The sequence below is a fragment of the Entelurus aequoreus genome, linkage group LG13 (genome assembly GCF_033978785.1).
Source record: "Entelurus aequoreus isolate RoL-2023_Sb linkage group LG13, RoL_Eaeq_v1.1, whole genome shotgun sequence".
Lineage (NCBI taxonomy): Eukaryota > Metazoa > Chordata > Actinopteri > Syngnathiformes > Syngnathidae > Entelurus > Entelurus aequoreus.
Window position 1 is genome coordinate 38072098 of NC_084743.1, and position 15431 is coordinate 38087528.

The window sequence follows — 15431 nt, forward strand, 5'->3', positions numbered from 1 at the left end:
CATCACTGAAAGGTGCCGGCAAATCACAGGAAATGAGCAGTTACCGTTAGAAGCTCATCCGATAGGCGAAAGAAACCAGCGCCAGGGGCCACTTCTGCTGGTGAGAGGGACCTTTATAGTACCACTGAACAATCACCGTCAGCTTAAGCTGGGCAGCCCCCCCCCCCACGGCTTACCTGCTTCACTAGGAACATGGAGAGTAGAGACCACCTCAAAGAGTGAGCCACAAAACCGCCGCACCAGACAAAACCAACACAAGAAAACAAAAGAAGATTCCAGCTCTTCGATTCGCAAGCTGGAACGTTAGGACTATGTGTCTTGGACTCTGTACTGACTTGCAGCAGATCAACGACACAAGATTAACCTACTTAAACTACCTACTCAGTGGCCTAGTGGTGTCCGCCCTGAGATCGGTAGGTTGTGAGTTCAAACACCGGCCGAGTCATACCAAAGACTATAAAAATGGGACCCATTATCTCCCTGCATGGCACTCAGCATTAAGGGTTGGAATTGGGGGTTAAATCACCAAAGATTCCCGGGCGCTGCCCACTGCTCCCCTCACCTCCCAGGGGGTGATCAAGGGTGATGGGTCAAATGCAGAGAATAATTTCGCCACTCCTAGTGTGTGTGTGACAATCATTGGTACTTTAACTTTAACTTTAAGAAAGACCGCCGTCATTGGGAAGTCTCCCGGCAAATTACTTGTTTTTTTGGCAAGGCAAGCCTCCTGGCGAACCCCGCCGGTACAGTGTTGGCTTTGCCGTAAAAAACACGCACAGAGATGATCCTCTTTCTCCGGCAGGTAACATCCAACATCTTCAGCGTGTACGCCCCAACGCTCTGCTCAGCCCCAGAGGACAAAGATTAGTTTTATGAAGCACTGGATGAAGTGTGGGAGCTGACAGCTCAGCTGCCACTAAGTCTGCCCCCCTCAAGTCCAAGCTAGGGGAAGTGATCCCCGACTAAGGTAAGCAACTCCGCTGCTCAAGCCCCTGCGCGAACTCCTCTGCCAATGCTGGGAGGAAGGACATCCCTCGGGCCTTGCGGTACGCAACAATCATCACGTTGTACGTTTGTACAAGAACAAGGGAGACAGAAGCGACTGCAACAGCTGCCAAGGGGTCTCCCTGCTCAGCATCGTGGGAAAAGTCTGTGCTCGTGTTGTCCTGGCGTGCCTGAAACCCCTTGCCTCTCGCGTCTACACAGAGCCCCAGTGTGGCTCCCGTGCTGGCCAGTCAACATTGTACATGACATTCTTGCTACGCAAACTGCAAGAAAAATGCCAGGCACAGATGCCCCTCTATCTTGCCTTCAACGACCTGACGAAGGCATTTGACCTGGTCAGCAGGAGTGGACTCTTCAGGTTTCGTCAGAAAATTGGCTGCCCGCCACAACTACTTGCTGTGTTCAAATCATTCCATGAGAACATGCACAGCACAGTCTGCTTCAATGGCACTATCTCTGAGGCCTTCTGAGTCAGCAGTGGTGTGAAGCAGGGCTTTGGCATATTATTTTTGATGCTCCTCCAATACGACTTCAAGGACTTCCGCGAGGGAGTCTACCTAACATCGCCCGCATCCGTGCCAAGACTAAAGTGACCGACCGAGTTGCTCATCCGTGAGCTGCTTTTTGCGGACGATGCAGCTTTTTATCAAAACACATGGAAGACGGCCTCCAACAGCTTGTCAGTCGCCTCTCCCATGATTGCAGGGAGTTCGGACTGACCACCAGCCTTAAGAAGACCCAAGTCATGGCGCAGAGCAGAGACCACCCCCCCAACCATCAACATCAACAGCCTGCTGACAACTTCACCTAACTTGGGTCCATCGTCTCGAGCTTGCTCTCGCTGGAAGTAGAAGTGAGCAGTAGGATTGCCAAGGCCGCAGCAGTTACGGCGAAACTACTATTGGTGATGTCAGAAGGATGGAACACGGACGCATCCCAAAGGATCTACTGTATGGCAAACTAGTGGAAGGCAAACGACCGACTGGGCGACCATGTCTAAAGACACCTGCAAGAAAGACATGAAGCAGCGTAGCATGGCTTTTTAAGAGTGTCTTGCTGCCAACGGTGCATCCTGGCGTTCAAGGTTTAGTAGCATACCGGACATATAAAAAGGCGAGAAATGTGGCCCTTGCGGAGAGGAGGGCAAGATGGAAGAAAAGGAAGCACCAGCCACAACAATCAACATCCTACATCTGCACCAAGTGCACCAGAGACTGCCACTCGCGGGTTAATGTTATGTCACTCAAGTTTTAAAGTAGTTTGGTGACTTCCTACTTTGTGTCTTTGATAACATTGCGAAATAATTGTATTTTATATTTCAATAACTAAGTCAACAAACCAAGACTATCACAACATGCAGGGCCTTAAGAAATTCAGAGCAAAAAAACTTGCCTCAAGGACGATTTTCAGTTAAAGTTAAAGTTCCAATGATTGTCACACACACACTGGGTGTGGTGAAATTTGGCCTCTGCATTTGACCCATCCCCTTGTTCACCCCCTGGGAGATGAGTGGAGCAGTAAGCAGCAGCGTGGGCCGCGCTCGGGAATCATTTGGTGATTTAACCCCCAATTCCAACCCTTGATGCTAAGTGCCAATACCTTCAGCCATGATGAACATCGCCGCATTTGTATCCTTAAGACTCCACTTTCTCTATGCAAGTTGCGTCAGTGAGTTGAAAGGTCCTTGAAGTATTCTTTCCACCACCCAATTACATCTTGAGTTGAGGTCAGTAAACATTGTAGACAGGGCACTGCTTCTTGTCGGATGGTGTGTGAGAACCTTTTTGAAGCCGATCAAATCAAATTGTGATTCATAGCCTCACCAAACTCTTCCTATACCCAAGTTTTTGCTTCGACCACCACCATAATTGTCCAATTCTTGATATACCGATACCTGTCAGCTGCTTCAGGTCTCCTACAAGCCACCCATGGGAAGTAAGACTCCTTCTTCAGCTTGACAACGTCCCTGACTTTTGGTGTCCACCATCGAGTTTGAGAATTGCCAACTTGCGACATCTCTGGTTGGCTGCCACAACAATGGAGGAACAGAATATGGCCTATTAGGACTCAATATTCTTGGTCTCCCCTGTCAAAAACGGGTGACGTTCACAGTCTACCGTCGCAATATATTGGGTCTGCCAGGTTGTTCTGTATCCAACCAATCACCAGGCGCTGTTCAGTTGACAACTAAGCATTTCTCTTCACCCTTATGTACAAAAAATGTGTACACCTATTGTGTCCTGGTGCAAGCTTGACCAGGCACTCACTCACTCACCAAACTCAATATACCCGGGGGGTCGGCAGAGGTAGAGATGGGTAGAGGCTAAGCCGCACAAAGTGTTTCTTTCAGAATCATGTTTAAACCATGTGATTTATTTGTTAATTACTTCTAGCAACAGTTATAGTGACTTTGAGTTATGGTAGCCTTAAGTCATTACCAATATAAAATTGGATGTAAAAAAATGATATGTATATTTGGACACTGCTGAATTAGACACTTCAGCTTGCTTACATGAATTTGGTCTTTGTGTTGCCCAAACTGTGTTTTTGTGCTGTAATTTCTGTATCGTTACCGTTGTTGTATTTAATAGGGTTGCCTAAAAATTTGATTCACAACCGAAAAATACTTATTCCGATAGTGAATCGAATACACATTTACATGAATCAATTTATAAAATATGTTTTTTTAGGCCGCCTCTGTACATCAGCATCCAAGAGCAGTGTTTGTAATGTGTTGCGTTTTTTAAAAAGGTTTTATTATGATTTATAAACCAATTGGTTTATTGCAAGAGTCAGTCTAGTCTAGAATCATGTTGGAACTAGACTCGATTATGAATTGAATCGTCACCCCAAGAATCGGAATCAAATTGAATCGTGAGTTGTTGTAAGAGTCACATCCCTAGTAATATTCTAATATTCTTTATGGTGTTCAAGATTGCCACAATATATTTAACTACGTACGTGACGTATAATGGTGACACCCTGACGGGCTGCGGCTTGCAGACGCTCATGGTAGTGATAGAACAATTTGGCAAAAAATACCGGAAAATTCTGTGAAATTTATGGCTGGCTTCCAGCGTGGACACCCCGTGGTCACAAACGACCGCCAGACAATTCTGGATGTGGATAGATCGGGCCGTTTTGGACTGAAAGATGCGTGTACGTTGGACCTCCTCGCTAGCATGGGAATACTACGCCGGCTACATCCAGCGGCCTTTGAAGCAGCGGAGTCAAGTACCAGCGGGGACCGTCAACGGAAGAGACGTAAGCGGTGTGATCGGAAGCAGAAGCGGGGATGCCGAGCGGGGCTAACAACAAAGCTAAAGGCTAATCCTCACAGAACGCCGCTTCCTTCCATCCTGCTTTCAAATGTCCGCTCCCTGGAGAACAAACTGGACTACCTGAAGCTGGATTTAAATGCAAGACGCGAGATGAGAGACTGCTGCGCCATATTTCTCACAGAAACGTGCCTGAAACCATCCGTTCTGGACGAGGCAGTTAGCATCGAGGGGCTAACTATGTTTCGGTCGGACAGGAGCAGAGCTCTCACTGGTAAATCCCGAGGTGGTGGTGTTTGCATATACATCAATAACAACTGGTGCAACAATGGGAAGATAGTATCATGTCACTGCTCTCCTGATGTAGAACTATTAACTATAAAATGCAGGCCATTTTATTTACCCCGGGAATTCAGTGCTATGATCTTCACAGCAGTGTACATTCCTCCCAGTGCTAACACCAAAGGAGCTTTGAATGCTTTGTACTGCTCCATCAGTGAACTGCAATCTACACATCCAGAGGGAGTTTTCATCGTGGCAGGGGATTTTAATCAAGCTAACATGAAAACGGTGTTCCCTCCATCAATATGTGAATTTTGCAACCAGGGGTGGAAGCAAGCTGGACTTGGTTTAGAGTAATATTAAACAGGCGTATAAAGCTGCACCACGCCCCCACCTCGGCTCCTCAGACCATCTATCTGTGATGCTAATTCCTGCATACAAAGCCCCTGCTGATCAGGAAGCAAGCTACAGTGAAGCAGGTGAGGACCTGGCCAGAGGGAGCAATGTCAGCATTACAAGACTGCTCCGAAACCACAGACTGGGACATGTTCAAGGCAGCCGCCACCGAAAATTATCACACGTGTGGAGGAGTATGCAGAGTTTGTGTCCGCATACATTCAGAAGTGCATGGAGGATGTCAGTGTGATCAAGAACATCCCCACACAGGCCAACGAGAAACCATGGATGAACAGTGAGGTACGTGCAATGCTGAAGGCTCGGAACAAGGCTTTTAAGTCTGGCGACATTAAGGTTGCAAAGCGTGCTCACAGTCAGAAAGTGCAGGACTTCTTCGAGAACCCCACAAACACTAGACGAATGTGGCAGGGCATACAGGTCATCAAGGACTATAAATCTGCCCCCTGTCCCTGTGACAACAGTATCAGCTTCCTAAATGACCTTAATAACTACTTTGCAAGGTTTGAGGCACTTAAAGGCCTACTGAAATGAAATGTTTTTATTTAAACGGGGATAGCAGATCCATTCTATGTGTCATACTTGATCATTTCGCGATATTGCCATATTTTTGCTGAAAGGATTTAGTAGAGAACATCGACGATAAAGTTTTGGTCGCTGATAAAAAAAACCTTGCCTGTACCGGAAGTAGCGTGACGTCACAGGTTGAAGGGCTCCTCACATTTCACCGTTGTTTACACCAGCAGCGAGAGCGATTCGGACGGAGAAAGCGACAATTACCCCATTAATTTGAGCGAGGATGAAAGATTTGTGGACGAGGAACGTGAGCGTGAAGGACTAGAGTGCAGTGCAGGACGTATCTTTTTTCGGTCTGACCGTAACTTAGGTACAAGGGCTCATTGGATTCCACACTCTCTCCTTTTTCTATTGTGGATCACGGATTTGTATTTTAAACCACCTCGGATACTATATCCTCTTGAAAATGAGAGTCGAGAACGCGAAATGGACATTCACAGTGACTTTTATCTCCACGACAATACATCGCCGAAGCACTTCAGCTACGGAGCTAACGTGATAGCATCGGGCTTAACTGCAGATAAAAAACAAAAGAAATAAACCCCGGACTGGAAGGATAGAGAGAAAACCAACAATACTATTAAACCATGGACCTGTAACTACACGGTTAATGCTTTCCAGCCTGGCGAAGCTTAACAATGCCGTTGCTAACGACCCCATTGAAGCTAACTTAGCTACGGTACCTCACAGAGCTATGCTAAAAACATTAGCTATCCACCTACACCAGCCAGCCCTCATTTGCTCATCAACACCCGTGCTCACCTGCGTTCCAGCGATCGACGGAGCAACGAAGGACTTCACCCGATCATCGATGCGGTCGGCGGCTAGCGTCAGATAGCGCGTCTGCTATCCATCTCAAAGTCCTCCTGGTTATGTTGCTGCAGCCAGCCGCTAATACACCGATCCCACCTACAGCTTTCTTCTTTGCAGTCTTCATTGTTCATTAAACAAATTGCAAAAGATTCACCAACACAGATGTCCAGAATACTGTGGAATTTTGCGATGAAAACAGAGCTTTTTGTATTGGATACAATGGTGTCCGAATACTTCCGTTTCTATCTCCACAGCAGTGGAGATAGTAAGCAGCACCAAGTTCCTGGGGGTGCAGATAACTGACAATATAACCTGGTCCCTACACACCGGAGCTCTTGTAAAAAGAGCTCAGCAGCGCATGCACTTTTTGCGTCGGATGAAAAGAGGACATCTCCCTCCCCCCATTCTCACCACATTCTACAGAGTCACTATAGAGAGCTTGCTGACCAACAGCATCTCTGTCTGGACTGGAGCCTGCAATGCCTCAGACTGGAAGTCTCTCCACAGAGATTGGTGACGTCGGCGGAAAAGATCATCAGGACTCCTCTTCCTCCTATCCAGGAGATCGCAAAAAGCCGCTGCCTGACCAGGGCTCAGAAAATCTTCAAAGACTCCTCCCACCCCCACCAAGGACTGTTTTCACTGCTGGACTCTAGAAAGAGGTCCCACAGCCTCCGAAGCAGAACCTCCAGGTTCTGTAACAGCTTCTTCCCTCAGGCCGTAAGACTCTTGAACGCATCATACTTATCCCCTCAACTCCCCCCAAAATGGATTAACTCGCTGGAATAAAAAAAAGTCAATATAACATACATACTGTACATAAAAGTGGATGCATGTGAAAAAGTGCAATATATTTATCTGTACAGTAGCCTATTTATTTATTTATATATGCACCTTATTGCTTTTTTATCCTGCACTACCATGAGCTTATGTAACCAAATTTCGTTCTTATCTGTACCGTAAAGTTCAAATTTGAATGACAATAAAAAGAAAGTCTTAAGTCTAAGTCTAGTCTAACTATTAGCCGCCCAGAGTGTGTGGGCCACAACTGCACTCACCTATGAAGTTAACTAGAGAGCCACAAATTATGGGCCAAGAGTTTGAGGGTGAGGCTCTAGTGTCCCACGTCTGGGCTAAGTGCAGTCTTTTCTCTAAAAAATGTTCTAGGGTCTTCTGAATCTCTTTGTCAAACCTGTCACTTAAGACCTGTTTGCCTTGGGATACCATACCAGCGACATATAGCCCTGGGCACCATGACTCATAGGATAACTCGGGCACTCAAACCCCTCCACCACATTAAGGTGTTGATTCAAAGAGGGGACTGTTTTGGGTGACAGATCCCTTCAAAATTAAGTGGAAGTCAGAAACAGTACCTGAAGATTGGTACGCCAAGGTGATGGTCACCATTTTTCAAGAGACAAGACTGGAGGGTGGATTCCAACTACAGGGGATCACACTTCTCTGCCTCTCTCGGAAAGTTGATTCCAGAGTGCTGAAGAGACGGGTGCACTGTTAGTCAAACATCAGCAACAGAGGTGCAATGCAGGTTTTGTCCCGGTTGTGGAACACTGGCCCAGCTCTACACCCTTGCAAGGATACTGGTGGCTGCATGGGATTTTGCCCAACCAGTCCACATGTGCTTTGTAAAATTAGAAAATTTATTTGACCGTATCTTTTGCAGTGCCCTGGGGGTGGGGGGGTTCTCCGTGGATACGGGATCTATCGACAATGTATTCCTTGTAAAAATGAAACAGGAGACTTGTTCACATTACCAGCAGTAAGTAAAACCGGTTCACTGTGAACATTGGCCTCCACCAAGCACCAAGGCTGTTCTTTGTCACCATTATGTCCTGATTTTTATGGACATAATTAATATGCACATAGAGGCTGTCCAATTTGAGGAATTCAGGATCTCATCTCTGCTCTTTGCAAATAATGTGGTCCAGATTGACTCATCAAGCTGTGACTGGGTTACTGGGGCAGGTGCACAGTGTGAAACTTCTGGGATGAGGTAATAGTTTTCAGACGGAAAATGAGAAATGGCACCGTTTGTGTTGGGAGCGAGGGCTCACCACAGGCGGAGGAGTTCAAGTATCTTGAGATACTTTCTGTACTTAGAACAGACTGTCTAGTATAGAATACTTTCATTGTGGTGGTGACACAGCAACCATATATAATATGATAACTATAATAGATTTATATGTGAAGTAATACATATATAATATGTTGTCTTACAATGTACAATTTTTATTGGTGTGCTTTCTTCCACCAGAGTGCCTACCGTATGTTTACAAGCAACACCTGTCTGAAGCATATGATCAGTAAGGTGCGGCGAGATGCTCATTACTTTGAGCGCTACCAGCACAACCGTGACCTGGTGACCTTCCTCAACATGTTTTCCAACAAACAGTTGGAGCTTCCCCGCGGTTGGGAAATGAAACATGACCATACCGGGAAGGTGTGTGAGCAGTTATGATAAATGGCACATATCATGATGTGTGTGGTGATGTCCTGGTCGGAAACTAAGTCAAGCTACAATTAAATATTATTTTTTATATTCATTATCTTTTACTGTAATGATAGTTGCCTACTGGGGTGGCATAGCTGGGTTGGTAGAGTGGCCGTGCCAGCAACTTGAGGGTTTCAGGTTCGATTCCCGCTTTCGCCATCCTATTCACTGCCGTTGTGTCCTTGGGCAAGACACTTTACCTACCTGCTCCCAGTTCCACTCACAATGGTTAAAATGTAACTTAGATATTGGGTTTCACTATGTAAAGCGCTTTGAGTCACTAGAGAAAAGCGCTATATAAATATAATTCACTTCACTTCACTTCACTACTGTCCTATATATTGATAATAATATGTTGATAATAAGAAGTGTCAATGCATGACCCAATATGTTTGCATCTCACTTCTCAGCCCTTCTTTGTGGATCACAATTGTCGCTCAACAACCTTCATTGACCCACGGCTGCCTCTTCAGAGTCCTCGTTCCACCGGCCTGCTGGCCCACCACCAGCACCTGAGCCGCCAGCGCAGCCACAGCGCCGGAGAGGTGAGACCAAACTGCAGCATGCATCACCTTGCAACGCTTAGGTGTTTTATCAAACTTGCAGAGTACCTGCATTCTTACACTTAGTAGGACATTGCACCAATACTTCACCCAGATGAGCAAAAACAATACAAATTACATCCTAGTTTGCCGACAGGATGCAAAAAGTCTTCACGCTGACATCACAAACTCTTAATTACAGCTTTTAAAGTTACCTTCAACCTGTGTTGATTTGTGAACTACCAACAACAGAATGAATAAGGAAACTCAAAACCTAACGAGGGGCTTCATCAGCAAAGGCTGCATTGTCCTTCCACCAGAAGACTCTGTGAAATCTGTCGGGCAGGGAGCTCACGTGACGGTCAAGAAGGAGAAGATCACTTAACCCAGACATGTGAAGGCTCAGTGGTGTACTTAGGAGGGTGACTACTGCAAAGATTTGGAACAGCAACAGTAATCCGCCCACACCTTACAGGCTTACTTGAGCCTATCCAACACAACCAATCCTTATGTCATACCATATTAAGCACAAAAATATTAAAGGGGAAAAAAAAAATGTGCCTACCGTTCAAAATCATTATGAGACATGACGACAGAGGTTTTTTTTTCTTTTTTGCATTCCAAATATTAAATAAATGCCATCAAAAGTCCGCTTACAATGGAGCTTATGGGAGGTTTTATATATATTATGTAAGTATATATGTAATGTAGTAACGGGTACATTTATAACAACATTTAATATTAACATGTTTTGGTTATTTTAAGCATACGCGGCGTATCAAATTAAAAAACGCATCACAAGGTTTGCTTTTTTTTCTTCATCACTGATTTTTACTCAATGCAGACTTTATGAGAGCCAACAAACATAATAAAACATTAATTACGTGCAAGGTCTGCTTGTCATTAGAATGCCGACTGCTGGGATGTTCACGTATTCCCATTTAGGTGAAGAATGACTCATAATCCTCACGAGGAAAAGGGTAGGGGGGACCAAGCGTCTTTTCATGTCGTCCTCGCCAGGTCCGGTCCTAAATGGCTGTCAAAGTGTATCAACTTGTCGGAATACTTACTCAGACTTATTCTGTGCAGGTGAGATGCATGATTTATGATCTAGAGTAAACTTCCAAGGAGCGAGGAAGCAGCAGACCACTCGATAATGTAAACACAGGCACACAAGCTTGTGATCACGGTGGTGCTATAAATAGTTTGTCTGTGTTAGCGCTTATAATACAATATAACTAATACTTTGTTAATATTCATATCATGAAATGTAAATGGAGTATTGTTGGTGCTTTTTGAATGGTTATTTATTGGATTTTATGGGCGAAATAGTGGAGCTCTCATTGGCTCCGCTGTAAGCGGACTTTTATTTAAGTTTATTTAATATTTACAATGCAAAAAAACCCCAAAACATTTGTAGTCATGTCTTTTATATTGATTGTGAATGATGGGCAAAATTCCCCAAAAAGTGCAGTTCTCCTTTAAAGATCCCACTTGTTGTATGGTGATTGGAGGCCTGAACATTTATATATATATATATATATATATATATATATACATATATATATATATATATATATATATATATATACATTTTTATATATGTGTATATATACTGTATATATATATATATATATATATATATATATATATATATATATATATATATATATATACATATATATATATATATACTGTATATATATATATATATATATATATATATATATATATATATATATATATATATATATATATATATATATATATATATATATATATATATATATATATATATATATATATATATATATATATATATATACCGGCTCAGAGCCTGCATGTTGGAGTTCAACCCGGTGGACGAGAGGGTAGCTTCCCTCCGCCTTCAGGTGGGGGAACGGGTCCTGACTGTGGTTTGCGCTTACGCGCCAAACCGCAGCTCAGAGTACCCACCCTTTTTGGATTCACTCGAGGGAGTACTTGAGAGTGCTCCCCCGGGTGATTCCCTCGTTCTACTGGGGGACTTCAATGCTCATGTTGGCAGCGACAGTGAAACCTGGAGAGGCGTGATTGGGAAGAATGGCTGTCCGGATCTGAACCCGAGCGGTGTTTTGTTATTGGACTTTTGTGCCCGTCACAGATTGTCCATAACAAGCACCATGTTCAAACATAAGGTTGTCCATGTTCCATGATCGACTTTGTAGTTGTGTCGTCGGATTTGCGGCCTCATGTTTTGGACACTCGGGTGAAGAGAGGGGCGGAGCTTTCTACCGATCACCACCTGGTGGTGAGTTGGCTGCGATGGTGGGGGAGGATGCCGGACAGACCTGGCAGGCCCAAACGCATTGTGAGGGTTTGCTGGGAACGTCTGGCAGAGTCTCCTGTCAGAGAGAGTTTCAATTCCCACCTCCGGAACAACTTTGAACATGTCACGAGGGAGGTGCTGGACATTGAGTCCGGATGGACCATGTTCCGCACCTCTATTGTCGAGGCGGCTGATTGGAGCTGTGGCCGCAAGGTAGTTGGTGCCTGTCGTGGCGGTAATCCTAGAACCCGTTGGTGGACACCGTCGGTGAGGGTTGCCGTCAAGCTGAAGAAGGAGTCCTATCGGGTTCTTTTGGCTCATAGGACTCCTGAGGCAGCGGACAGGTACCGACAGGCCAAGCGGTGTGCGGCTTCGGCGGTCGCGGAGGCAAAAACTCGGACTTGGGAGGAGTTCGGGGAAGCCATGGAAAACGACTTCCGGACGGCTTCGAAGCGATTCTGGACCACCATCCGCCGCCTCAGGAAGGGGAAGCAGTGCACTATCAACACCGTGTATGGTGATGATGGTGTTCCGCTGACCTCGACTGCGGATGTTGTGAATCGGTGGAGGGAATACTTCGAAGACCTCCTCAATCCCACCAACACGTCTTCCTATGAGGAAGTAGTGCCTGGGGAATCTGTGGTGGGCTCTCCTATTTCTGGGGCTGAGGTTGCTGAGGTAGTTAAAAAGCTCCTCAGTGGCAAGGCCCCGGGTGGATGAGATCCACCCAGAGTTCCTTAAGGCTCTGGATGCTGTGGGGCTGTCTGGGTTGACAAGACTCTGCAGCATCGCGTGGACATCGGGGGCGGTACCTTTGGATTGGCAGACCGGGGTGGTGGTTCCTCTCTTTAAGAAGGGGAACCGGAGGGTGTGTTCTAACTATCGTGGGATCACACTCCTCAGCCTTCCCGGTAAGGTCTATTCAGGTGTGCTGGAGAGGAGGCTACGCCGGATAGTCGAACCTCGGATTCAGGAGGAACAGTGTGGTTTTCGTCCTGGTCGTGGAACTGTGTCCCATGCACCCTCGGCAGGGTCCTTGAGGGTGCATGGGAGTTTGCCCAACCAGTCTACATGTGTTTTGTGGACTTGGAGAAGGCCTTCGACCGTGTCCCTCGGGAAGTCCTGTGGGGAGTGCTCAGAGAGTATGGGGTATCGGACTGTCTGATTGTGGCGGTCCGCTCCCTGTATGATCAGTGCCAGAGTTTGGTCCGCATTGCCGGCAGTAAGTCGGACACGTTTCCAGTGAGAGTTGGACTCCGCCAAAGCTGCCCTTTGTCACTGATTCTGTTCATAACTTTTATGGACAGAATTTCTAGCCGCAGTCAAGACGTTGAGGGGATCTGGTTTGGTGGCTGCAGGATTAGGTCTCTGCTTTTTGCAGATGATGTGGTCCTGATGGCTTCATCTGGCCAGGATCTTCAGCTCTCGCTGGATCGGTTCGCAGCTGAGTGTGAAGCGACTGGGATGAGAATCAGCACCTCCAAGTCCGAATCCATGGTTCTCGCCCGGAAAAGGGTGGAGTGCCATCTCCGGGTTGCGGAGGAGACCCTGCCCCAAGTGGAGGAGTTCAAGTACCTCGGACTCTTGTTCACAAGTGAGGGAAGAGTGGATCGTGAGATCGACAGGCGGATCGGTGCGGCGTCTTTAGTAATGCGGACGCTGTATCGATCCGTTGTGGTGAAGAAGGAGCTGAGCCGGAAGGCAAAGCTCTCAATTTACCGGTCGATCTACGTTCCCATCCTCACCTATGGTCATGAGCTTTGGGTTATGAACGAAAGGACAAGATCACGGGTACAAGCGGCCGAAATGAGTTTCCTCCGCCGGGTGTCGGGGCTCTCCCTTAGAGATAGGGTGAGAAGCTCTGCCATCCGGGGGGAGCTCAAAGTAAAGCCGCTGCTCCTCCACATCGAGAGGAGCCAGATGAGGTGGTTCGGGCATCTGGTCAGGATGCCACCCGAACGCCTCCCCAGGGAGGTGTTTAGGGCACGTCCGACCGGTAGGAGGCCACGGGGAAGACCCAGGACACGTTGGGAAGACTATGTCTCCCGGCTGGCCTGGGAACGCCTCGGGATCCCCCGGGAGGAGCTGGACGAAGTGGCTGGGGAGAGGGAAGTCTGGGCTTCCCTGCTTAAGCTGCTGCCCCCGCGACCCGACCTCGGATAAGCGGAAGAAGATGGATGGATGGATGGATATATACCGTATTTCATTGAATAGCCGCAGGGGCGCTAATTAATTTAAAACCTCCTGTCACTCCGGCGTTTACCGGAAACCGGCGGGATGGCCGTGCATGCGGTAATTATTTTAAAACCTCTTCTCACGTTTACCAAAAGGAATGCGGTAAATTTAGGCGTGCGCTTTGAGTGTGATGTAAGCATACCATCATGAAAAGCACATTTAATAAAAAAAAACGTTATTATGGTCTTACCTTTACTTATAAATTAAGTCCATGCGCAGCTCCTTCTGACCAAAAGCATCGATGACTTTGTTATGTTATTATTGGTTTCTTCTGTACACAGGTTCAGGATCGTCAGTCACATCTTCATTCCTGTGCTGCATTGGCATTGTTTCAAAGTCAGTAGGTGTAGATGAAACATCGGACTCAGCTGTTGCTTGGTTTGAAACAGTCTCTGGAACCTCAGCAAACTGGGACGATTGCGACATAGATAGATAGATAGATAGATAGATAGATAGATAGTACTTTATTGATTCCTTCAGGAGAGTTCCCTCAGGAAAATTAAAATTCCAGCAGCAGTGTACAGAATTGAGATCGAATTTAAAAAAGTAAATAATGGGGGTATAAATGGAAACAAAATAGAAAAATATTACAATAGAATAAAAACAAAAAGCATCAATGAGAATACAAATATAACAGTAAAATAAGAATATAACAAGAGAAACTAGGCATTAGTGACCATGTTATGAAAATGTATTACACTGTTAATGTTTTGCATCCCACCGTCATTCTAGTACCCCCCCTCGCCCCCAGAGAGGAGTTGTACAGTCTAATGGCGTGTGGGACAAAGGAGTTTTTTAGTCTATTAGTCCTGCACTTGGGATGAAGCAGTCTAGCACTGAACAGGCTCCTCTGGCTACTGACAACGGTATGCAGAGGGTGACTGGCATCATCCAGGATGCTCACTAGTTTTTCCACAGTCCTCTTCTCTGCCACCGTCACCAGTGAGTCCAGTTTTAGTCCGATCGTAGAACCGGCCCGCCTGATCAGTTTCTCCAGTCTGGAGCTGTCCTTCTTAGATATACTGCCCCCCCAGCACACTACGATGTAGTACAGAACACTGGCAACCACAGACTGGTAGTACATCCACAATAGTTTATTACAGACGTTGAAGGAGTGCAGCCTACTCAGGAAGTACAGCCTGCTCTGTCCTTTCCTGTACAAGTGGTCCGTGTTAACAGTCCAGTCCAGCTTGTTATCCACCCACACCCCGAGGTACTTGAATGAGTCCACGGTCTGTACCTCAACTCCCTCGATCACAATAGGTTGTGACCTTGGACTCGACCTCCCAAAGTATCATAGTATCTGTCCTTCTTCACTCCTGGTACCATGTTATTGTTTTCAAATAAGACATCGTTGGATGACTTGTAGAACTGTCTTTTAATCACGATCACATATTACCAACGCTACTTCAACACTCGTGCGTACAAGGTGTGTTCCTCTCTGAAGAGTCCTACCTGACACATAGTAC

At 46.1% G+C, this 15431-nt stretch overlaps 1 protein-coding gene across 11 annotated transcripts in view; it reads left to right on the forward strand.

Annotated features, from left to right (window-relative positions):
- hecw2a (HECT, C2 and WW domain containing E3 ubiquitin protein ligase 2a) overlaps nucleotides 1-15431 on the forward strand; it is a 304402-nt gene that overhangs the window by 130189 nt on the left and 158782 nt on the right. For all 11 annotated transcript variants that reach the window (XR_009828322.1, XR_009828323.1, XM_062067818.1 and 8 more), the window contains 2 exons: nucleotides 8641-8826; nucleotides 9288-9422. Coding sequence is in view for 9 of the 11 variants with exons in the window: in XM_062067818.1 (XP_061923802.1) it covers nucleotides 8641-8826; nucleotides 9288-9422 (321 nt within the window). In the remaining 2 variants the exon portion in view is untranslated. The remainder of the gene's footprint in view (nucleotides 1-8640; nucleotides 8827-9287; nucleotides 9423-15431) is intronic.